The sequence below is a fragment of the Myotis brandtii genome, unplaced genomic scaffold (genome assembly GCF_000412655.1).
Source record: "Myotis brandtii unplaced genomic scaffold, ASM41265v1 scaffold668, whole genome shotgun sequence".
NCBI lineage: Eukaryota > Metazoa > Chordata > Mammalia > Chiroptera > Vespertilionidae > Myotis > Myotis brandtii.
This window is the reverse complement of record NW_005370597.1, coordinates 1,869,572-1,896,147: the sequence shown is the minus strand read 5'-3', so window position 1 is coordinate 1,896,147 and position 26,576 is coordinate 1,869,572. Positions and strand designations below refer to the sequence as shown.

The 26,576-nt window shown below is 38.2% G+C and overlaps 1 protein-coding gene across 6 annotated transcripts in view; it reads right to left on the bottom strand.

Moving 5' to 3' along the window:
• The window catches only part of UBE2D2 (ubiquitin-conjugating enzyme E2D 2), a 36,815-nt gene extending 19,923 nt beyond the window's left edge, over positions 1-16,892 (bottom strand). The window contains exon 1 of one of the 6 annotated variants that reach the window (XM_014529063.1): positions 16,863-16,892. In XM_014529063.1, the coding sequence (XP_014384549.1) occupies positions 16,863-16,877 (15 nt within the window). In that variant the 5' untranslated portion in view covers positions 16,878-16,892. Of the gene's footprint in view, positions 1-731; positions 738-817; positions 850-2,987; positions 3,071-8,057; positions 8,068-9,768; positions 9,792-16,862 lie in introns of those variants that run through there. The other 5 variants (XM_014529065.1, XM_014529066.1, XM_014529062.1 and 2 more) reach the window with 5 other exon arrangements.
• Between the last annotated feature and the right edge of the window lie 9,684 nt (positions 16,893-26,576).

Below are 26,576 nucleotides of genomic sequence, written 5' to 3'. Positions count from 1 at the left end.
GGTTACAAAGGTCGTAGAACAAAACTTAAAAAAGGATACATTAAAAACGCTGGCTGAATAAGACCTGTCATAAAGTTTTATAATCAGAGACGTCTATCTGTTGTAATGTTCTACAACCAGATGCTAGCTTCTTGGCTATCTATATATATATAATAGGCTAATTTGCTAAGTGTCCCTCCGACCGTCTGACCAGTCGTTATGATGCACACTGACCACCAGTGGGGCAGACGCTCAATGCAGGAGCTGCCGTGACATGCACTGGCCATTTACAAAGAAATGGCACCACAGACCTGCCGTGCTGACAAAGCAACACTCAGCTTCCCCAAGTGGGATACAGGCCCCACCACCACCCCTGAGCAACAGCCCACCAAATCGCAGCCAACGCTGCCAAGACCCCATGGTGCAAAATGCAGCCCACAGCCCAGCCCAGCCCAGCGCAGAAATGGTGGCTATGGGCAACGGGTAATGACGTCACGTAGCAACACCCGGCTTCCTCTCCCTAGCGACTAGCCTCCTTGGATATTCTTCAGCCCAGGTATACGACTTGCTTTATAGCCAAGTGCAAACATTTTACACTTTAACCAAATGTCTGTGAAGTGTTTTCACGTGCCTCATCTCATTTGATCCTCACAGAAGTCCTGGAGTAGGTAGATAGGAGACTCGATAGAATCCTATTTTCTTTTCATTAGCCAGAAAACGGAGATTTAGAAATTTTAAAAACTTGACCCGACTGAAAAGAAATGGTGGAACTTGAAAATGACTTCAGGTTTTCTCACTGCGCAGAATATAGTCAAACACTGCTAGTTATATATTTCACCCTTTGTTCTCCCTGTGTGATCTGCAATAATAATCTGCTTCATGTTGATATTTACTGCTGTGTTGCTGACAACTACCTGAAAGAGAAGTTGGGGTGCTTCACTGGGCTGGAAAAAGTTTAGCTAAATCAGAGAGCAGGTCTAATTAAACAAGTTTATCTATATACTAGAGGCCTGGTGCACAAATTCGTGCACAGGTGGGGTCCCTCGGCCTGGCCAGCAATCAGGACCCATTGGGACCACCTAGTCCCTATCGGAGTGATCAAGGCCAGCCGGCCGGGGGGACCGCAGAAGGTTGGCTATGGGAGCACACTGACCACCAGGGTGCAGCCCCTGCATTGAGCGTCTGCCCCCTGGTGGTCAGTGTGCATCATAGCAACCGGTCGACTGGTCGTCCGGTCACTTTGGCTTTTATATATATAGATATAAAGCTCTCACTGGTGCCAATCTCACACGTGTTTTCATCTGTCATTGTCGATCGTGAATTTGGTTGACACTTCTATTATAGAAAAAAGGCGAATAGTGATATTAAAATATTTCTTCTAATTAATATCCTTTCAATGTGCACGAATTCGTACACCAGGCCTCTAGGCCTATATAATAAAAGGCTAATATGCATATCGACCAAATAGCAGAACGACTGGTGGCAATGACATGCACTGACCACCAGGGGGCAGACGCTCAACGCAGGAGCTGCCCCCTGGTGATCAGTGTGCTCCCACAGGGGGAGCGCTGCTCAGCCAGAAGCCCTGAGTCGGGCTCACGGCTGGTGAGCGCAGCAGCAGTGGCAGAAGCCTCTCCCGCCTCCACGGCAGGGCTAAGGATGTCCAACTGCCAAGTTAGGCCCGCTTTGGGGAGCAGGCCTAAGCCATCAGTCGGACATCCCCCACGGGCTTCCGGACTGCAAGAGGGTGCAGCCCGGGCTGAAGGAACCCCACCCACCCAAATGCACAAATCTTGTGCACCGAGCCTCTAGTTTTAACATAAGAGCCCACAAACTTGAGATTTTTTTTACTGTGTGGAGATGCCTAAAAAAATTCAACGCAGAAAATCATACTGTATTCCCTTTCCCTTTGGCTTGGTATTTGAGGTAAAATCAAGCTCTGGGGAAGGACTAGTTTAGATTTTATTTTTACAATATAACAGTAAAATTCAATATTTTTAAGTACAATAAAAACTATTTAGAATCTTAATTAGTTAACAAAGGTATGACTTTAATATTCCAAGTACAGTGGGGCCTTGACTTACGAGTGTCCCGACTAACGAGTTTTTCGAGATACAAGCTGTCTCTCGGCCGATTTTTTGCTTTGAGTTGCGAGCTAAAATTCAGGTTACGAGCCAGCTTCAGATACTCCACTGCTAGTTGGCTCAGCGAACGTCACAGTGAACGCCACAACATCAGCCCAGCATCACGTGTCTCACTCGTTCACTTTTTGATTTGACATATGAGTAATTTGAGTTACGAGCTCCGTCACGGAACGAATTAAACTCGTAAGTCAAGGCCCCACTGTATTATATACTTTTCCATTTGTAGTACCATAGTTATGTTAGCCCTTTCTGTTAACTTATTCAACCAAGTCATTTTGGTACATTAAATTATTCTGTTTTATCCTATCTGTAAGCTTGAGTACAAAGCATAAAAGTATAGAAATAAAATTTGTCTTTTTAAAATGCTGAGATTGAGGTAAAGATTTAACAATAATTACTTTCTCAAGTATCTCAATTTTTGGATTTTGTACCTCTCTACAACAAAGATTCCATACCCAACTCAAGAAAAAAGTAACCTATATACAATGCCCATCCCCAAATGTTTGTAAAAAATGTCAGAACAACCAAGAATGCTTGCCTGATTTAAAACACAACAATTCTTTTTTTTTTTTTCCTAATATAGCAATAGATTGCTACTAAAATATAATTTGGCTGTGGCTGGTGTGGCTCAGTTGGTTGGAGCAATGTCCCATACTCTGAAAGGTTACGGGTTCCATTCCTGGTCAAGTCATGTAAGGAAAACAACCAAACCATGTTCTCTCTCACATCGATGTTTCTCTTCCTCCCTTCCCCCTAAAATCAATAAGCATATCCCCGGGTGAGGATTGAAAAAAAAAACTGAACTGAACAAGCTATGCTGATGTCCTACCATGTTCATTAAATAAAATTTTACTTGTGACTTACCCTTAATATTTTGTTACAAATTAAGTCACTTTTTTCCATGTTGAATGACATCAAGGTTTAACAATGAGAGCTAAATTTATTTAAGATGAATATAAAATTCATTAGTCCATTTCATGAGCTAATATATAACTTAAAAAACCTAACCCAAACTTAGGCTAATACTTTTAACACACTCATTCAACACTTCCTTGGTACAAGGCACAGATATGGATTAATCTCACAAGCACTCTGCTAAGTGAAAGTGGTCAGACATAAAAAGACTACAGTCTGAAAAAGAAAAGACTATGTTCTGTATGATTCCATTGATACGATATTCAAGAAAAGGCAAATTTATATTGACAGAAAACATCAATAATAGTTCATGGGGGGGGGGAGGGAGGGAGTTGGAGAGATTGACTATAAAGAAAAATGAAAATGTGGGAAGTTATATCATGACTTTAGTAGAGATTGCACAATTATATATATATTTTATCAAAACTCAAACTGATATTTATAATTGTTGAATTTTATTGTATGTAATATACATTTCAAAGCTGTTTATTTTTTAAAAACATATATCCATCCATCTTTGCATATGCATAAAATATTTCTGAAGAATATGCAAGAAACTATTAACAGTATTTGCCTGCAAGAAGGAAGCCTGCTTTGGAGGGGTAAGAATAGGAACTGTATAGTCCTTTTATACCTTCTAAATTCGATAACAAGTGTATTTATTTCCTATTTGAAAAATAAATGTCCAGTTCCTAACTGTAAATTTGGATTAAAATAACTATTAAAAGTTGTAACTGCCCAGCTGGTGTGGCTCAGTGGTTGAGCATCAACCTATGTACCAGGAGGTCACAGTTTGATTCCAGATCAGAACACATGCCCTGGTCGATCCCCAGTAGGAGGCATGTAGGAGGCAGCCAATCGAGGATTCTCTCTCATCATTGATGTTTCTCTTTCTCTCTCTCTTTCTTTCTCTCTCTCTTTTTCTCTCTCCCTTCCTCTTTGAAATTAAAGAAAAAATGTTTTTTTAAAAATAGGAGATTCCCACTTTATGAGCCTTTAAAATAAATAAAATAAAATATGTAAATGTCCAATACTTTTACCAGCTACACATAAGGATAATTATAGCCATAGGGGCTCTATATTTTTATGACTCCTTTTTAAAATATATTTCTTTATTGATTTCAGGGAGGTAGGGAGAAGGAGAGAGAGATAGAAACATCAATGATGAGAGAGAATCATTGATCGGCTGCTTCCTGCAAGCCCCCTACTGGGAATGGAGCCCGCAACACAGGCATGTGCCCTTGGCCAGAATCAAATCTGGGACCCTTCCCACTGAGCCAAGCCGGCTAGGGCTATTTTTATGACTTTTGAAGTACAATTCCTTTAGAGTTAGAATTCCTAGAAATATAAATTTTGGTACAACAGTACATACAGGAAGAACCATTGAAAGTACCTCAGACTTCCAGGCAAAGTGACAAACATTACTTTTACTCTTTCCCCAAATCCTACTATAATAAGAGGAAACAGAAAAAAAAATTTTAAGGCTTAACCCACAAGTACAAAGAATGAGCGAGATAACAGCAGCAACACTTTTGGAAGCTACAAAGGAGACTAGTAAGTGACAGTGACTTAGCAGTCACAAGAAGGTGAATCCTAATTAATGGGAAAAACTCAAGAAGGAACCAAATTTAATTTACAAAGGCTCAGAAGTTGATTGTTTGAAAGACTGTTTAAGTAGACAATGATACAATCAGCAGTATCTGCAAAATGTGGGACAGTATACAGGATAAGGGACCTGTTTTATTCAACAATAAAAACAGTGTATGAAAAGCCCTGGCTCAGTTGTTTTTTCATGGTCGAATCCTCCATGCACTGAAAGGTTGCTGGCTTGGGGATTCCCAGTCCAGGAACAAGCCCAAGTTGCAGGCTCTATCCCCAGTAGGGGGAGTGCAGTGGGCAGCTAATGGATGTTTTGCTATCATATTGATGCTTCTCTTAAAAAAAAAAAAAAAAAAAAAAAGTGATCCAGATCCACTGGCTCAGTTGGTTGAGCGTTGTCATGTGCACCACCAAAAGGTTATCAGTTTGATTCTCAGTCAGGGCACATACCTGGATTGTGGGTTTGGTCCCCAATTACAGAAGGCAACGGATCAATATTTCTCTCTCACATCAATGTGTTTCTCTCTCTCTCTCTCTCTCTCTCTCTCTCTCAGAATGTCCTCAAATGAGGATTAAAAGATTGAAAAAAGCATATGAAAAAAGAAGGAAAGCTATATATTAGCAAAGACTTAAAAGATATCAACCAATTAGTTGACTTTGTTTATATATTGATTCAAACCAATCAAATATTAAAAAATCAAATTTGAAAGAAAAATTTTTTAACTGATTGGACATTTAGTATCAGGAAATTATTGTTCATATTATAGATATAATCATTGCATTGTGTGTATAATTTTTTAGAGTCCTTATCTCTGGGTTTCTCAATCTGGTACTACAGACATTTGGGGCCAGATAATTCTGGTTTTTGGGAGCTCTCCTATACATTGTAGGATGTTTAGCAGCATCCTAGCCACTATCTTCTAAATGCCAGTAGCCTTCCAGCTGTGGAAACCAAAAATGTCTACAAACAATGCCAAATGTCACCTGGTGGGCAAACTTGTCCCCAGTTGAGAACCACTGGCTTATCTCTCTTAGTAATACATTCTGAATTATTTACAGATAAAACCATATGACATTTGGTTGGCTTCAAAATAATCCAGTGAGGGTAGAAGAGATAATCAAGAATTAACACAAAATAAGGGATTATGGGGCACATAGAAATCTGTTATGGAACACTCAATGTTCGATTGTGCTTGAAAATTTTATTGCAGTTTATTGGACATCTATTTTATGTATTTTCCTATAGTGTGTTATGTTTGTAATAAGGAAAATACAAAGGAAAAAAGTTAATTACAAATTCTCATATCCTGTAGTTGGTTGTTTAAAAACTTTGGAAAACATTTTGGCAGTATCTTACAAAAAAATGAAAAGGCTCACACTCTAGAACCAAACAATTTTACTGACTATAAACAGAAACACCCATGTGTACTAAGAGACATGTATGGGGAATATTTGAAGCTTAAGTGTTTGCAGCAAAATCTTGGAAACAAATATCTATCATAAGGGAGGAATTTTTAAAAAATATATTGTTGGTATATTTGTGTTCCATGAAAATGCATGCTATATGAAATGTATACAGACAATCCCTGGCTTATAATGGTTCCACTTACAATTTTTTGACTTTACAATGGTGGGAAAGTGATACACATTCATTAGAAACCGTACTCTGAATTTTGATCTTTTCCTTGGGCTAGCAACATGTGGTATGATACTCTCATGACACTGGGCAGTGGCAGTGAGCCACAGCTCCCAGTCAGCCACATGATCATGAGGGTAAATAACCAATATTCTACAATGTACTATGTTGCTATCATTTTCTAAATATTGTGTTTTGGGTTTTCACATCCCATCATGTCTAAAAACATCCATCTGTGTCTCCTGCTTCTGGTGAAAAGAGGAAGGCAATTACTCTTGAGATTAAACTCAAGATAACTGCCCAACTATAGGCTAACTTAAGTGTTCTAAGCAAGTATAAGACAGACTAGGCTAAGTAAGTTATGATGTTCAGTAGGCTAGGTGACTTGCATGCATTTTTGAGAGGACATTTTCAACTCACAATGGGTTTATTGGAAAGAAATTCCATTGTAAATTGAGGAGAATCTGCACATTTCCTTAACATCTATGTAAATTTTGACAACATTCAAAACAACACTATATGTTGCTTATGGATAAAAATCTTAAAACTTTAAAACGTACAACTAATAAAATGATGTCTAGATCACTTCTCTGACTCTGGACTCCTCCAGTGAATGCCCTCCCCACCCAAGCAACAGGCTGGAGGGTTTGTTCTCTGGAGAGGATAAAACAGGTCTTAGAACTAAGAGACACTAACAAGGGCATGGAAGATGTATGAAAAACAGGAAGGTTAAGTGAACGTTTCCATACACACTTTGTTCACAGTGGTTCTGAGAACACTGTAAGCCTAGCCTATACCTTCCAGGCAGGAGATTAGATGATCCTCAAGAAAACTTGACCAACATAAGATAAAGAGCTATACAATTTACTGGCATTTGTGGTTCATCTGGAGAAATAGCCAGGCCAGTAAACCATAAATTGAATTCCACAGTTGCCAAACCTTACCCCCATATGCTCAGACCTTTTAATCAGTTTGTTATGCCCTACTCTTAGAGAATCAGCCATATGATTCATCTTCAACACCTTCAAAAACCAAAACAATGTAGAGGAAAAAAGCAGAAGGAAACAAAGACCATACAGGAAGAAGAAAATGTCAAAACAAACAACAAAAAACTATCTTATATACCCTTAAAGGTAAGAAAAGCTATTGCTCCTATGAAATAAGAATAAAATCCTTAAAACAAATAAACTTATATTCTGGGAATGAGAAAGTGTTTCAGAAAATAGATAAAAGACTTGCAGTATTATTTACAATAACCAAGATATAGAAGCAACCCAAATGCCCATCAATAGACAAGTGGATAAAAAAGCTGTGGTACATATACAATGGAGTATTACTTGTCCTTAAAAAAAAGAATGAAATCTTACATTTGTAACAACATGGATGGACCTACAGTGTATTATGTTAAGTGAAATAAATCAGACAGAGAAGGATAAATATCACATGATTTCACTTACAGGTGGAGTCTAAAGAGCAAAATAAGCAAACAAAGAACACAGAAACTGACTCATAAATACAGAGATCAGACTGATGGCTGCCAGAGGGGAGAGGGAGCTGGGGGGCTGGATGAAAAAGGTTAAGAGATTAAGTACAGATTGGCAGTCATAAAACAGTCATGGGATGTAAATACAGCATAGGGAATATAGTCAATAATATTGCTATAACTGTACAGTGCCAGGTGGGTGTTTAAAATATCAGGGAGCTCTAGCCAGTTGGCTCAGTGGATAGAGCGTCAACCCATGGACTGACGGGTCCTGGATTCAATTCCAGTCAAGTGCACATACCTTGGTTGCAGGCTGGATCCCCAGCTCTAGTCGAGGCACATATGGGAGGCAACCAATCGATGTGTCTCTCTCACATTGATGTTTCTTTCTCTCTGTCTCACCCCTTCCCTTCCACTGTCTCTAAAAATAAATGGAAAAATATCTTTGGGTAAGGATTAACAAAAATAAAATAAAATATCAGGGAGGCCACTTTGTAAAGTATATGACTGTCTACTCACTGAAACTAATACAAAATAATATTGAATGTAAACTGTAATTGAAAAATAAAATAAAAAGGAAGTAGATAAAAGACAAAGATGGAAAGTAGAAATGAAAATATAGGAAGACTAGTCCAAATCCATGCAATGTCCATAAAAATTCCAACTGTTTTTTTTTTTTTTGCTGTTTTATTTTACAGAAATGGCAAGCTGATCCTTAAGTTCATATGCGAATGCAAGGGACCCAAACACAAAACAATTTTGGGAAAGAACAAAGTTGGAAGACACACAGTTCCTGATTTCAAAACTTAATATAAATTACAGTATTCAAGACAGTATGGTACTAGTGTAAGAACAGACATATAGATCAACAAAAAAGAATTAAGAGTCCAGAAATAAAACCATACATCAATGACCAATTGGTTTTTGACACAGCTGCCAAAACAATTCAGTGGAAGAAAGAGTAGTCTTTTCAACAAATGGTGCTAGGAGAACTAATCCATACAAACGATGAATTGAGACTTCTCCTACCTCACACCATCTACGAAACTTAACGTAAAATAGATAAAAGACCACCATTTCACACCCGTAGAGATAGTTACTATAAAAACAAACAAACAAAAACAAAACAATAACTGTGGGTGAGGATGTAGAAAAACTGGAACCCTTGTGCACATTTAATGAAAATGTAAAATGGTACAGCTACTGTGGAAAACAGTATTGGCAGTTCCTCAAAAAATTAAAAATAGAATTACCATATGATCTAGCAATTCTACTTTTAAGTATATACCCCAAGAGAAGGGTCTAAAAGAGAATTTGCACACCCATGTTCATAGCAGTATAATTCAGAATACCTAAAAAGTATAAGCAATCCAGCCCTGGCCAGTGTTGCTCAGTGAACCAAAAGGTCTTAGGTTCAATTCCTGGTCAAGGGCACATACCTGGGTTGTAGGTTTGATTCCCAGTGCCAGTCACTTCCCTTCCACTCTCTCTAAAAATCAATGGAAAAAAATATCCTTGACTGAGGATTAACATATATATAATAATAAAAGTGTAATATGCTAATTAGACCAGACAGCCGGATGTCCTTCTGGACGAAGCCGGGGGACTGTGAGGGCAGGGCCCCTTGCATGAATTTTGTGCATCGGGCCTCTAGTAAATAAATAAATAAAAATGTAAGCAATCCAAGTGTCCAACAGTAGATAAATGGATAGGCAAAATGGGGTATATACATAAAATGGAATACTATTTAGCCTTTAAAAATGGAATACTATTTAGCCTTAAAAAATGGATGAGTGAACTAAGTCAGTCACAAATGGATAAATACTATATGATTACACTTATAAGAAATCTAGTCAAAATAGAAAAAGTTGATTGGTGGTTGCAAGGGGCTGAGAGGAGAGAGGATGGGGAGTTATTGTTTAATGGGTATACAGTTTCAGTTGTGAAAGATAAGAGAGTTCCCAAGATGGATGGTGATAATGGTTGCAGAACAATATGAATGTACTTATTACCACTGAATTGTATGGTAGCCTTGGCTGGGTAGCTCAGTTGGTTAGAGTTGTCCTGATAACACCAAAGTTTTGGGTTCGATCCCTGGTCAGAGCACATACAAGAATCTACCAGTGAATGCATGAATAAGTGGAACAACAAGTTGATGTCTGTCTGTCTCTCTCCCTAAAATCAATAAGTAAAAATATTGTTAATATGATAAATTTTGTATATCCATAAAGCAAGTGAAAAGGCAACCCACAAAATGAGAAAAACACTTTGCAAATTACATATCTGATCATGTTTTAGTATCCAGAATATATAAGAAATTCTTCTGGCCCTAACCGGTTTGGCTCAGTGGATAGAGCGTCGGCCTACGGACTGAAGAAATTCTTACAGCTCAATAAAAAGGCAACCCAACTTAAAAATGGGCAAAGGATACACATTTCTCCAAAGAGGATATACTAGTATATGGCCAATGAGCATATGAAGAGATGCTCAACATCATTTAGTCATTAGAAAAATGCAAACCATAATCACAATGATGTAACACTTGAGATGTACTAGGAAAGCTATCACCAAAATAATAAAGTAACAAGCACTGGTGAGGATGTAGAGAAACTGGAAACCTCAAAAATCGTTGGTGGGAATGTTATATAGTACAGCCAGTTTGGTTCTCAAAAAGTTAAACAGAATGACCACACAATTCAGCAATTCTACTTGTAGGCATATATCCAAGAGGAATGAAAACACATGCTCACAAAATTTTTGAAAAATAAGTTCATAGCAGTATTTTTTAATAGTTACAAAGTGGAAACAACCCAAATGCACATCAGATCATAAATGGAAGAATAAAATGTGTTGTATTTATACAATGGAATATTATTATTCAGCTATCAAAAGGCATTACATACTAATACATACTACAACTTGGCTAAATCTTGAAAACACTGAACAAAAGCAGCCAGACACAAAAGGTCTCATATTGTATAATGCAATTTATATGAGATGTCCAGAACAGGTGAATCCCAATTAATGGGGGGTAGGGGTGGGGATCAGTCCACAAAGTCCAACATCCAAAAATAGTTTTTAAAAAAGGGAGAACAGCCGAAACCGGTTTGGCTCAGTGGATAGAGCGTCGGCCTGCGGACTGAAGGGTCCCAGGTTCAATTCCGGTCAAGAGCATGTACCAGGGTTGCAGGCACATCCCCAGTGGGAGATGTGCAGGAGGCAGCTGATCGATGTTTCTCTCTCATCGATGTTTCTAACTCTCTATCTCTCTCCCTTCCTCTCTGTAAAAAATCAATAAAATATATTTTTTTTTAAAAAAAAAAAGGGAGAACAGAGAAAATGAAGTTAATGAAACCATGGGGGGAGGGGAGAAATGATTCAAGAAAAGATCTCAAAACTTCAGAACATACATTTATGGCTCAAAAAAGATCAACTGAATACCCCCCAAAATAAATGAAAATTGACCTACACCACCACACATCATGAAATTTTACAACATCGAGGACAAAGAAAACCTATAAGCTTTCAGAAATGAAACTGTTCACATATATATAGGATCAGGAACTAGAATGGTTTTGGATTGAACAGCAATACTGGAAACTAGAAGACAAGGAAAACACTGACTACAAAATAAAAAATAATGCCACCACTACTGGTGGTCCTATCTCAGGCTCTAAGATTAGAGAGATCAAGTTATGTTCATGGTGCAGCCTAAGAAACTAATAGCTGGCTCCTTTCCAAATGCCAATAAGCATTGCTAGCTTCAAGTTGTTCCTCAAAGTCTGAACAATTTTCTTAACCTTCTATCAATGGAATACTATTTATTTGTATGTGACCTCATACAATTTAATTTCCACATCAAGTTATAGATTCAATAAAGAATGAAAATAACACACATATACTGAAAAAATAAAAAGGTACTGCATAAGTATGTTTTGGGATTGCCACTGAAGTCAAACAGATTTTATTTATTAGAGGTTTGTCCTATATGATAGAAATAAAGGTCATAACTATTTCTCTCTTGAAAAGAAATTCAAATTTCGGTCTTAAGTCAATTTAATCAGTCTTATAGCAATTCACAATTTTAAAAAGAGCCTACAAACATATACAATATACTCCTGGTAAGATCAATAATTTAAAAGTTTTTATTTGTTATTCACAAAAGTGAAGCACAATGATTAAATATAAAAATAACCTTTCGGCCCTAGCCGGCTTGGCTCAGTGGATAGAGCATCAGCTTGCGGACTGAAGGGTCCCATGTTCGATTCCGGGCCAAGGGCACATGCCTGGGTTGCGGGCTCGATCCCCAGTGGGGAATGTGCAGGAGGCAGCCAATCAATGATTCTCTCTCATCATTGATGTTTCTATCTCTCTCTCCTTCTCCCTTCCTCTCTGAAATCAATAAAGAAATATATTTAATAAAATAAAATAACCTTTCGATGGACAGGAATCTGGCCTATTACTAAACGAAGTGATGATATATTATTGTCTTAATGCAATAGGTAAAGTAGGGGAGGTTCTAAAAGTAATTCCCCATCACTTACAACAATGCACCCTTATCAAAACATAAATATTTCTAAATATGCAAAGATGTCAAGCTCATTAATTATCAAGAGAAGCCATCGCTCCTGACTAAACTTTAACACTTTAAGCTAAATTAGGTAGGTCTGAATCTTAAGCTGGAGCAGAAAGTACATAGGTATTGGCCATATCAGTATCCAAAATCTTTTTTTAAAATATATTTTTATTGATTTCAGAGAGGAAGGGAGAGGGAGAGATAGAAACATCAATGATGAGAGAGAATCATTGATCGACTGCCTCCTGCACACCCCCCACTGGGGATTGAGCCTGCAACCTGGGCATGTGCCCTAACCAGGAATCGAACCATGACCTTCTGGTTCATAGGTCGATGCTCAACTACTGAGCCATGCTGGCTGGGCTAAAACCTTTTTTATACATAAAATATTTTATAATGAAAGATAAATTTTGGGACTCCAGATATTTTTAGGAGACTACTGATTACTAAAGTTAGCAAAAATTGTCTCAGAATAATAATACTAAACTAAAATTATGGTCTTAGTTTTCTCCAAGAATGGGCTATAGAAAATGCTATGTTCCCTAGCTTGGAAAAGTACTATGTGGTCACCATCACTGGGTTGAACTTCTGTTTTAAATTATGTTCTACATGACTAACACTACTGTTTTAAATAGTTTTTAATCTAATTATTTAGGTCAAATAAATCATGTATTTTACTTAGTTTTCTAAAAAATGGTGTCTGGCCAGAGTGGCTCAGTTGGTTGAGCTTGTCCTGTGCACTGAAAGGTTGCGGGATCGATTCCCAGTCTGGGCATGTACAGAAGGCAACTGATAGATGTTTCTCTTTCACAATGATGTTTTTATCTTACTCTCCCTTCCTCTCTCTAAGCATGTTCTCAAGTGAAGATTAAAACAAACAAAAAAAAGCACTGGTTGGTTTGGCACAGTGGTTAGAGCATCAGCCCTCTGACTGAAGAGTCAAGGGTTCGATTCCCCAAGGCATGTACACCTAGGTTGCAGGCTCAATGCCAGGCCCAGGTCAGGGTGCAAACGGGAGGCAATCAATTGATGTGTCTCTCTCACATCAACGTTTCTCTCCCTCCTCCCTCCCCTCCACTCTCTCTAAAAAAAAAGAAAAAAAAAAGAAAAGAAAAATCAATGAAGAGAATATTCTTAGGTGAGGATTAAAAAAAAAAAATGGTGAGGACATCCACAGAGGGATGGGCATGACCCAGTACAGGATGTCCAAGTCAGGACAGAGTTAAAAAGGGCATCTGCGGAGAGCAAGAATGGTATCTGAAGAGAATATTCTTAGGTGAGGATTAAAAAAAAAAATGGTGAGGACATCCACAGAGGGATGGGCATGACCCAGTACAGGATGTCCAAGTCAGGACAGAGTTAAAAAGGGCATCTGCGGAGAGCAAGAATGGTATCTATGCAGGTGAGCCACAGCAATGGGAGGTTGATTATATATAGGGGAACTGATCAAATGAGTTAATAAATATATTAAGAACTATAGAAGACAGGTTTCTCACTGTCAGAAAAAGAATACCAATACTGAAAAGAAGAATTATAGGACGAGTCCTATCGTATTGAACTGTAGCCCCAGGCAACTCTGAGCCAGAACCACCTAAGACATTCTCAGATTCCTGATCTTCAGAAATTATGTGATAATAAATGCTTATTATTTTAAAAGCTAAATTCTGGGTACTTTCCTATGCAGGATTAGATTAAAAAAAAAAAATACAAACAGGCTAAGTACATGTCTCCTAATAAATCACTTATTCACTATGAAGGGAAAAGGAATGCTGGTAGATATCACCTTAGTCAAGAGATGGAAGTAAAAATTCCCAGTAATGGGTCAAAGTAAAACTGCATACCCCCTGACAGAATCCAACCAAGATCATACACCACTTGATAGGATACAAAGAATGGGATACAGCACTGCTACTGTGATATTCCTTCGAAAGATATATGGCTTAAATCTGATCACCAGAAAATATCAGACAAACCCAAGCTGAGGGACATTCTCCAAAATAACAAATATTATAAGACATTGCTTTTACAATACCATGGAGTTGTGTATTTGTTTTTGTTTTTCTTTTCTTTTTTGGTTGGGGTGGTGGCAATGAAGTGAAATGCTAAACAGACAATATTGATACCTAAGATTTCAAGATTCCACCAATTCCATGGGTCGACATTACTGGACTATCATTTCTAAAAGTATCAAGGTCACGAAGCCAAGGAAAAACTAAGGGAATGAAAGACACTAAAGACAGATAACTAAATGCAAGGTAACTCTAGACTGGATCCTTTCCTATACATATAGGACATTATTGGCACAACTGGCAAAACTTGAAGGGGGTCTGGGAATGAGATGGTAGTGAGATCTCAATGGAAATTTCCTAATTTTGATGACTGTATTGTGATTGTGTAGCATAATGTCACTGTTTGTAAGAAATACGCATTAAAGTATTTGGGCTAGATGAGGCATCATGTTGACAATTTACTCTAAAATGGTTAAAGAAAAAATATTCTAAGTATTGTATTTGTAACTTTTGTAGGTTTGAAACTGTTTCAAAATTTTAGAAAATTAGCCCAACCAGTATGGCTGTGGTTGAGCGTCAAACTATGAACCAGGAGGTCACGGTTTGATTCCCAGTCAGGGTACATGTCCGGGTTGTGGTTAGAGAATATACTGGATTGAATGGTCCCCAAAAAGATATGTGGCACATCTTAATTCCTGGGAAATGTGAAGGTTACCTTATTTGGAAAAAATGGGTCTTTTGTAGATATAATTAAATTAAGGATTTTTAAAAAATTTACTTACTGGTTTTTAAAGAGAAAGGGAGAGAGAAACATCGATTTTGTTATTCCACTTATTTATGCATTGATTGGTTGCTTCTTTTTAAAAAATATATCTTTATTGATTTCAGAGAGGAAGGGAAAGGGGGAGAGAGATAGAAACATCAATGATGAGAGAGATTCATTGATCAGCTGCCTCCTGCACGCCCCCTACTGGGGATTGAGCCCACAACCTGGGCATATGCCCTTGACCAGAATCAAACCTGGGACCCTTCAGTCCACAGGCTGACGCTCTATCCACTGAGCCAAACCAGCTAGGGCGACTGGTTGCTTCTTGTATGTGCCCTGACCAGGGATCAAACCTGCAACCTTGAGGTATCAGGACAACACTCTAACCAACTGAGCTACCCGATCAGGGCCTTAAATTAAGGATCTTGCCCTAGCCAGTTAAGCTCAGTGGACAGAGCGTCAGCCTGTGGACTGAAGGGTCCCAGGTTTGATTCTGGTCAAGGGCATATGCCCAGGTTGTGGGCTCAATCCCCAGTAGGGGGCGTGCAGGAGGCAGCTGATCAATGAATCTCTCTCATCATTGATGTTTCTATCTCTCTCCCCCTTTCCCTTCCTCTCTGAAATCAATAAAAATTTGTATTTTTTTTTTAAATTAAGGATCTTGATAAGATCATCCTGGATTACATGTGTAAGCCTTAAATTTAATATTAGTGTCCTTATAAGAGACAAAAGTGGAGAAGACACACACAGAGGGTACGGTGATGAAGATGAAGGCAGAGACTGAAGGGATGTTGCTACAAATTAAGGAAGCCAAGGAATGCTTAACAGCCAGCCACCAGAAGAAGTGTAACCCAGAGGGAGTGTAACCCTGCTGATTTTGGACTTCTGAGCTCCAATACTGTGAGAGAATAAACTCTGTTGTCTTAAGCCATTTAGTTATTTGGTAATTTAGAGTAACCCTATGAAACTAATATAGATGATAAATAAGGAGACATTTAATCTAAAGGAAATCTATGATTCCCATTAGTATACTATTATTTTAAGGAATCTACTTCTAAACAGGTATCATTGTCACTTCTGTAAAACAACTCTGATTTTTCAAAAATGCCATCTGACATAAGCCCTTAAGAAGTTGGCAAAGGAATACTATCATTTATGCTGGCATGATGCTCTACAAGTGGTAGGGGGAAGTGCTCAAAGGACAGCAGCAGATACTTCTATTACAAGATGTTAAAGAGAATTTTTTTCACTTCTAAACCAACAAAAATATCACATGTATTAGAAACACATTCAGGAGACAATATTTTTAAGTCTGTTGAAAAAATTTGGAATTCAGTCCTGTTTCCCGCTTAGAAATATTATAAGACATTACTTTTACAACACCATGGTGTTTTCTTTTTTTTGTTTGGGATAGCAATGAAGTGAAATGCTAAACAGACAACACTGACACCTAAGATTTCAAGATTCTACCAATTCCATGGATCAACATTACTGGGCAGTTAAGCCACAGAGATAATTAATATTAAAAACTACCCTTTGCCCTGGCCACGTGGCTCAGTTGGTTGAGTGTCTTCCCTTACACCAAAAAGGTTGAGATTCAATTCCCGGTCAGGGCACATACAGGAGGCAACTGATCAATGTTTCTCACATGGATGTTTCTTTCTCTCTCTCTCTCTCTCTCTCTCTCTCTCTCTCTCTCTCTCTCAAAATCAATAAAAACATATCCTTGGGTGAGGATTTCAAAACAAAAACTACCTTTATGTAGTCCATATGTTCTTTCTACTCATCCTCTACAGGCTTGCAGGGTATGTGACATTATCTCCATTCTGTAGACAAGGAAGCTGAGGCTAAAGAAAACCAGCTAAGTGAGTTGCCTAAGGCCACACTGTTAGAACAAGACTCAGTAGGCATGGTGCTCCAAAATCCCACTATTTTGTCCCCACCACACCACTTGCTGTTGGCATTTCCTGAATGTTGTTGGCAAAACTGAATGCCTACTATACATCAGGCATTTAGTAATATGAAGGGAATATAACAACTAAGACAGACTTTGACCAGGAGAGCTAAGCCTAGAGGGGGGAATAATCAATCATGTCCAAATACTAAGAAACAGTTATAAAATGGAACCCTACTGCCTGCATGCCTGGGGTATACCTCACAGAGAAGCCTTTCTGTTGGATCTTCAATGATGAATAAAGAATTCAGCAGAATACATTCTCTGTATAAGGAAAAGTACAATGACTATAGGAAAATGATGCTGAGTAGGACCAATTAGAACTGTTTCCATTACAGTAATATTTCTCTTGAGATACTAATATGTATTATAGGAATAAAGGTGGCAATATTTTTTGCCCTAAATTCTGTCCACTTTTAATACTTAAAACAAACAAAAAACCCACCCTCACCTGAGGATGTTTACAAATTTGAGAGAGAGAGAAATATCAATCAGTTGCCTCCCCTATACACCCCAATCAACTGGGGGATCCAACAGCAACCTAGATATGTGCCCTGACCAAGAATCCAACCCGCAACCTTTTTGGTGTGAGGGACTATACTCCAACCAACTGAGCCACCTGGCTAAAGCCACTTTTAATACGTTTTTAAGAAATACTACATATTTCTGCATATTTAAAGGAATAACCTGCCTCAAGAAACTTGCGCACACACAAAGCAAATGATAACCAATGTTCTGGTGCACAAACAGCATTTAATCATAGGCCTTACTATTTGACTCCATAATCTCTCTTATTTCTTATTATAATTCAATATACATTTGAGAAGTTATTTTAATAAAAGATTATTGTATATTAAATATTTCTACTATACTAACCCATTCCCCACTGACTTATAGCTAAAAAACGGAAGTTATAAATAAAAATCAAAGTCGGCACTTTCAGCAGTGCGTCAGCCAGGGTGCAAAGGCACAGGACTGGCGCCATGTTCCTGACTGCACCACAACCGCATTCCTAGCCAGCAGTGGATCGAAAAGCAGCAGCGACTGCAATCTGTGTCCTTCCATGCGAAGCAGAACCTGGTCTGAGATGAAGGCAGAGAATCACTACTGGCCCCGCAGGAGTTTGGGTACATTGCGCCTTCAGGGCGGTTGCCTTCCAGGCCCATCAAGGCATCCAGCAAGGCCAAGTTCCCACAGCATAGGATGCTGATCAACCCTTTCAGCCACCTCAATGTTACCAAAAAGTGGTTCTAACCTGAGGCTGCCCAGGAACCACTAGAACAGTGGTTCTCAACCTTCCTAATGCCGCGACCCTTTAATACAGTTCCTCATGTTGTGGTGACCCCCAACCATAAATTATTTTCGTTGCTATTTCATAACTGTAATTTTGCTGTTATAAATCATAATGTAAATATCTGATATGCAGAATGTATTTTCATTGTTACAAATTGAACATAATTAAAGCATAGTGATTAATCACAAAAACAATATGTAATTATATATGTGTTTTCCGATGGTCTTAGGCGACCCCTGTGAAAGGGTCGTTCGACCCCCAAAGGGGTCGTGACCCACAGGTTGAGAACCGCTGCACTAGAAGAATGTGACTTTTGAGGAGACTTGACTTGGGGCAGTAAACATACAATAGAATATACAGATGATGTATTGTTGTATTGTATACCTGAAACCTGTGTAATTTTATTAACCAACTAGAGGCCCAATGCACGAAATTTGTGCACTGGAGGCAGAATATCCCTCAGCCCAGCCTGCACCCTCTCACAGTCCAGGAGCCCTAAGGGGATGTCCAACTGATGGCTTAGGCCTGCTCCCCTGCTGCACTCACCAGCCGTGAGCCTGGCTCAGGGCTTCTGGCTGAGCTGCACTCCCCCTGTGGGAGTGCACTGACCACCAGGGGGCAGCTCCTGCATTGAGCATCTGCCCCCTGGTGGTCAGTGCACATCATAGTGACTGGTCGTTCTGCTGTTCAGTCAATTTGGATATTACCCTTTTATTATATAGGATGTCACCCCAATAAATTCAATTTTTAAAAAGAATGTAAATAAAAATTAAAGTCCTTCGATTTTTAAACCCAAAGTCAGATTATTTTAAAATAAAACATGAGCAAAGCATAGACTTCTAGTTTTTTAAACTAGGTGGCCTATGAAACAATGTTGGTACTAGACTAATTGTATAAATATTGGAAATTGACAGCTTTCATTCTTTTGCTACAATGCACCTGCTTGAAACAAATTTTCATATTATACTATAATGAAAACAATATACAATAATATATTTAATGCAGAACCTGATGAAGATCCCTTTTATTATATAAGAAAACACGATTCTTCAAGTGTATCTTACTTTATAACAAAACGACAATGAATGAAGGTCTATCTTAATATATTTTGTTTTTAAATAATTTAATTTTGTGTTTGTGATATTTTGATTATATATTTTTATCAATTTACCTGGTACCATTTGTGCTGTCAATTTTAATCCAAGTGTGCATTATTTCATGAACTCATTTGTACCCATCAATAATAGTAGTTTGAAAAGTATTCTAATACAGTTGGAAAACACTAGATATGAGGAAAGAGGAGGCAGTTTATCACAATCTGAGGGAAATGAGTGATAACCATGTTAACTGTTACAAAAGTTAAATAAAAACTGAGGTATCCACTGAATCTGGCAATTAAGTAACCTTACTAATAAACTGTGAACAGACTATTCTTTCAAGAACTTTTTGGCACTGAAATGCCAGAGATGGGAAGGATAAAGAAGAGGAAGGCATTGGCTCTAGTGGGGGAAGGGAGTTAAAGGTTTTTTGTTTGTTTTGTTTTTAGGATGAGGGAAATCCTGGATAACTTTGGGTGCTGAGGGGAATTAGTAGAGAAGATAGTGGAACTAGGAGCACAGGGACAATTACTAGAGAGCAAGGATCTGGCAGAAAGAAAAAGATGGAAACTAAAGTTAGCTTGGCAAAGGGGAAACTATAGCTTATCCAGAGAAAAGAGGCTGGAGTAAAGAGAAAGAAGAACAATGATTAAGGGAATTTTCGAGCAATGGCTGGCTCTGTAGTCAAGAATGCTTTAATAGCCCTAACCGGTTTGGCTCAGTGGATAGAGCGTCGGCCTGCAGACTGAAGGGTCCCAGGTTCGATTCCGGTCAAGGGCATGTACCTTGGTTGTGGGCACATCCCCAGTGGGGGGTGTGCAGGAGGCAGCTGATCGATGTTTCTCTCTCATTGATGTTTCTGACTCTCTATCTCTCTCCCTTCCTCTCTGTAAAAAATCAATAAAATATATTTAAAAAAAATAAAATAAAATAAAGCACTTTATGGCTAAAAAGAAATATTTAAAAAAAAAAAAGAATGCTTTAATCTAAATCCTGGCTCTTCCTACCATAACCATATAATGATAGGCAAGTTTGTTTACTTCTCCAAGTCTCCATTGTCTCATCTAACCAGGGAGAACAGAATTCTAATAGGGATATTCAGGAGATTAAGTAATTCTGATACAGCGTACTCTAAATATGGTAGCTGTGGGGTTTTGTTTTGTTTTGAAAGGCTTCAAAGGAAATAAAAAAATTCACACTTAAAAAAACTTCTATTTTCTCTGTAAAATAGGTAATTGGGTCACCTACTGAGATTAAAAGTGTTTAAGGAGGCAAGAAAGTGATTCTTAACCTTTTTGGAGAGATTAACAAACTAATTTGACTCATGAATATATGGAGGATACAACATCCAAACTTTGCATAGTTTTAAGGGAGTTAGAGATACCTCTCCAACAATAAAGAGATGCTGAGGAAAAGATCTTCTGGTTCCAGAGCATAGTTTTAAATACCCAATTGTTTGAACACAAGAAAAAAATTGCATCTTCTATTTACATACCTAACTGCTATATAAGGGGTACATGGCCTGCCAAAAAGACACTGGACACAGTCAAGAAATCCAGGTTCTTGATCCAACCCTAGTAAGTCACAGGGTCTTTTCAGAAAGCAGCTCTAAGATGTGTTGCAGTGCTAAACTTTTATGATTTTACTAGGGGTCCCGGATTGCGAGAGGGCAGTTCTCAGGTGACACATTCTAGAATCAGGCTCCCTCCTCTCTAGTGCCAGGTGCGTCACCCGAGAACCACAGCTGCCGAGTCTCTGCAGCTCAGCAGCTCCTGTGTTGAGCATCTGCCCCCTGGTGGTTAGTACGCATCATAGCTACCAGTCGGCCCGGTCGCTTAGGCTTTTATATATATAGATTACTTGGTATCTCGATGACTCTGTAGTTAAAAGAACAAATGATATTTTATTTTTCTACATTATCATTTATCATGGCTTTGAAGGTTAGCCTAGGAACCTAACCAGCAAAACTTTATTTCTACAGAAAAAACAAGCGTGCTTCTGCATTTCTGCAGATGTTCCTGGCAGCATCAGGCATGAGTCAGGTATCCTAGGAACTGCCTAGGATATTTTAGCAGTCCTCTCTCTCTGGGCTAAAATATCCAGAAATGGACTTTGTCAACACTTCCTCTTTGTCAGGCAACAGTACAGTAATACTCAGGGGAGACTTTAAAGAAAACCTAGATTTGCCTGGATGGTGTTGCTCAGTGGTTGAGTGCTGACCTATGAACCAAGAGGTCAGGGCACATACCCGAGTTGTGGACTCTATCCCCAATAGGGAACATGCAAGAGGCAGCTGATCAATGATTCTCTCTCATCATTGATGTTTCTATCTCTCTCCCTCTCCCTTCCTCTCTGAAATATCTCTCTCTCTCTCTCTCTCTCTCTATATATATATCATATTTATTCTAGATTTGCCTGGATGGTGTTGCTCAGTGGTTGAGTGCTGACCTATGAACCAAGAGGTCAGGGCACATACCCGAGTTGTGGACTCTATCCCCAATAGGGAACATGCAAGAGGCAGCTGATCAATGATTCTCTCTCATCATTGATGTTTCTATCTCTCTCCCTCTCCCTTCCTCTCTGAAATATCTCTCTCTCTCTCTCTCTCTCTCTATATATATATATACATATTTATTTATTTATTTATGTTTTAAAGAAAACCTAGATTTACTAACAATTCCTCTTCAATGGTGGCTATTTAAATCACATGTAAATAGCAACCTAGAAAAGGAAAAGAAAGTTTTTTAACTCAATGAATTTTTTGTAAAGCATCCTTTTCTAAACAAACAAACAAAAATAATAACTTCCTGGAGATTTCAAGAAGCTTACCTTTTGGAATAAGACAGTATGTCTGCTTTCCAAGACAGAATTAATTCAAACAGCTATCTTCAGCCAACCACTGATTACATTAAGATTCCCAGTACTCCACGGGACTATTTGCAAATTTGTTTCATCATTTTGACTGGAATTCACTCAACCCTTACCTCTGATAATATTAATGTAATACTACTTGTATCACACTTCTAGTACAGTATTTTAAAATAAGTTTTTTAAAATTTAGTAAATTTGTAAGTGTTTCAACTCCTTTCCCATATCTTTAAGAATCAACCTTCAGTAATTTCCAAATCTTAGACATTTTGAAAGTATGCAGTCTACAGAAAGATGATTCATAACATGAACACATCATAATGAAGTTAAGATTAAGACGTAAACTTCTTCTATGGAATCAGTGCATCTACTAAATTGGCTTTCCCTATAACCTTACACATAACTATATAAAACCTAAGCAAAGTTAATTAGAAGTTTACATAAACTACCTAATCTTGCTCATCTACATAAAGCAATACTTTGAAACTTTTAAAAAGATAGAAAATATTATTTAATCCTTACACTCCTGATTACTTACTGAACCTCACTTTTGTTATTTTTAATTCACATATTAAACTGGTGCCTACCAACCTACCAAAAGAGTGTGCTGGTTGTTTTAAAATTTGAATTGGTTGTCAAAAATCTGGACTTGTTGTTTTGGAAGGAAGGAAGGGAGGGAGGGAGGGAGGGAAGGAGGAAGGGAAGAAGGAAGGGGAAGGAAGGGAAAGAGAGAGAGGGAGAGAGGGAGGGAGGAAAGAAAAAGAAAAGGAAGAAAGAAAGATAGATCTGGCAACATTAGGCTCACAGATTCTAGCAACAGCAACACTTGGAGAAATTTGGGTAGCAGCTGCACTCTTCTGACAGCACATGCAACTTCTAGCTCTCCCACCCCCACCCCCAATTCTCTTTGCTCACTGTAGTTACCTGCCTGGCCTTTATAACCATCAGAGTTTGAAATCTTTATTTTACTGAGAATTGTATGTATGTACGTATTTATTGCCTCTTAAGGAGCCTTAACAGAAGCTAGTCATAAAAATCTTTATCACGGTTACAGAGAACAAATTGATGGTCACTGAGAGGGGTATTGGGAGAATGGGTGAAAAAAAAGTGAAAAGGATTAAGAAATACAAACTGCCAGTTATAAACATAGTCACCAGAATATAAAGTACAGCATAGGGAATATAGACAATAATATTGTAATAACTATGTATGGTGTCAGGTGTATACTAGACTTATTGGGGTAATCACTTTGTAAGGTATATAAATGTCTAGTCACTATGTTGTACATCTGAAACTAATAAAAATATTGATGTCAACTGTAATTGGAAGATATATTTTTTAAAATCTTCAACATAGTAACAGACTAAATCAAGTCCTGGCCTGTATGGCTCAGTTGGTTGAGCATTGTCTAATGTACCAAAAGGCCGCTGGTTCAATTCTGATCAGGGCACACACCTGGATTGTGGGATTGATCCCCAGTAGGGAATGTGCGATCCGTGTCTCTCTCTCTCCCTAAAATCAATAAAAACCTATTTTGAAGGGGGAAAAAAAAGAAATAGACTAAATCAAGTAATGATCCTGGCAATAAAGCTATGTATAACAAATGTTAACTATAACTAGCAGAATACCATTAAAATGTACAAGGCACTGTTGATGTTAAGAAAAGTTTTTAGCATTCTAACTGGTCTGTCTTTACTCCTCTAAGAATCAAGATATTCAGCCTTAAACTGTTCCCAAGAATAAAGAAATTAACACTGTATTTCAACCTATGGTACTGTAAGAGCACCAAAAAGCCTCCTGCATATGTATATAACAAAAGTAAAAAGAAAAACAGGAAGCGAGTTAAAAAGGTCTCTGATCAACCAAAGAGACCACACAGTTCACAGAATACATGAAGCCCTCTTCATTCAGAGCCTACTGGATCTTATTTTAGACATAATTTTAATAAGCTCCGTGATCTGGTTTCCCAGCCCACAACAGATGAGATGCAGCCAACTAGAAAAAGTCTGGGGGTGGTGCTGCTAGAGGCAAACACTCAAAGCATCAAAATCAAAGCTCAAGACTTATAAAGTCAGCAGAAAAACCTCAAAACATACCAGGCTGGGGCCATTTGCTGTTAGATACAAACAATCCCAGAGGGTCCCGATCCCTGCACAAAACTACACTGGATGTTCATAATGACCCTCTTTGGTACACTGTTAAAACATAGGTCAGGAGATCTTAAAGTGTATATCAAAATGAAGTCCATCAAAAGCTATTTCCAAATAAGACATGGCATTGTCAAATTCACAGAATACTATTTCCCTCTGTCAAAGAAACAAGACAAGGAATTCCTCAAGATGCCACATGTCAAATGTACTTGTTCTTAGCAAAATTTTATTAGAACCCTGATGCAGCAGTTCTGATAGTTGAGAGGGTATTCAAATAGAACTAGTTTTTCCAGAGAATGATAATTGGGAAGGTTCAAGACCAAGTCCAATTATATAAGCCACCTAAACCTAAGTCTTTTGGGGATTCCATTGTAGATACATTACTAGGGCTGAGGATAAGATAGGATTGATCTCATCCATACCTAGGTAAGTCTGCAACTTAAAATTGGTGTCATACAAAAAGTTTGAGGGGAAAACCTTCATTTTGTTTTCACAATCTTATTGACTGGTATACCAAATAAATTTTATTTTTCTAATCCCTGGTAGTCTCAGAAGCTGAACCATACTTAAGGAGGGCTCTAGGTAATAAACCAGGGAGAAAAACGGTTAATATTGGGTTTCAAAAATTCAATTATCATTGTATAACCTTGATTTCCCTTATTAAAATTTGTATACGGTCATATTTTAGAGAAAATTTAGGTAATATCTAGTAACTCTAAGGAACCATATTACTGGGGGCAAATATATTTAAAAATTAAAATGCATGTTTTGAGAGCTATTCCCTTCTCTGAAAGAAACACAGATATCAATCAATGTAGAGATGAAAGGCTACATTTCTTGACTGTAAGTTATTACACATTATACTCACTCCTCTTCAGGTTTTAAAATAAGTGCACAATTTTCTACAGGTAGAATCTCAAGTTGACAACTTCCCAACTAGCCTCTATCTATAGGAACCTAGTAACTCCTAAAAGCCTTAAAAATAATGCATATACATTTTTACTTCGATTACCATTCCTGGATGGGCTCCTGCCCCTTGAATGGTTCTTTAAGAGATATTAGATTAAGGTTCAAGCTTCTTTTAACAAATAACCTGCTTCGTTTCAGTACAAGATTTACTCTTTCTAAATTCTGCCCTTTTTCATTTGTTAGAAATCAAAGAAGCCAAAGAATTTGGTAAGCATCTAACCTAATTTACAGTGGGATTAATTTCACTTTAAAGGTCTTTTATCAAGAATGAAATGAAGACCAACTGCTGAGCTGCAGTGTTTAAATTGTCCAACAATCTGCATTTTCACTGAGTTTAAGGCAAAGTGAAAACTGGTTCTCTCCCCCTTGTATCTCTATCCCATCCTTCAGGACATATAATCCCAGGATCTACTTCTAAGTGGCTAGATTTAATACAGCCAAATGAAACGCCAAACAAAAATCACCAGTGGCACTTCCCCACTTCCTTAAAGAAAGAAAGAAAGAAGAAAAAAGATAGCGAAAGATACTAGAAAGTTACAATATTGGGGGGGTACCCTAAATTTTAAGCCAAGCCAATATTACAGAAGCAGTATTAGGAAAACCTCCGTATAAATAACTAAATAAAGAACCCTTTGTCTTAAAGGGCAAAGAAGTCCTTCCCAATGGAAAAAATCTAGCAAAATCCCTTCTAAATTAAAACGGCCTCTCTGAACGTATCACCTAATTTAATCTTAAAAGAAAACTGCGTAATGTTCTCCAGTAGCTTTCAATGCTCGTTTCTACCCCTACCCTCGCCAATCTAACAGCTTTTCTATTAGATCCATTCCTGCAAACTTGCAGTGTTAATTTCTGACTACACCTGGCAATCTCAAGGAATAAAATGCTTCTCCCTCGACTTCCCTCCCCATCAAAGGACTCGTGTGTTCTTCCCTCTGAACTTCCTACTCTAACAGTTTCTGGGCAGGTAGAGTGGACCGAAGTGCGCGGCCTCGAGGTGGGCGAACTTAAGAAATACTGTGGGTTGGACAAAAAGGCTCTGTCGGTCCATCTGAGGTACCAGCCCCGAGCTCAGGTGGTTCCGCGGAGGGGGCCAGGAGGAGGGTCGGGGAGAGAACCGGCCAAGATGGGGCGAGCGCC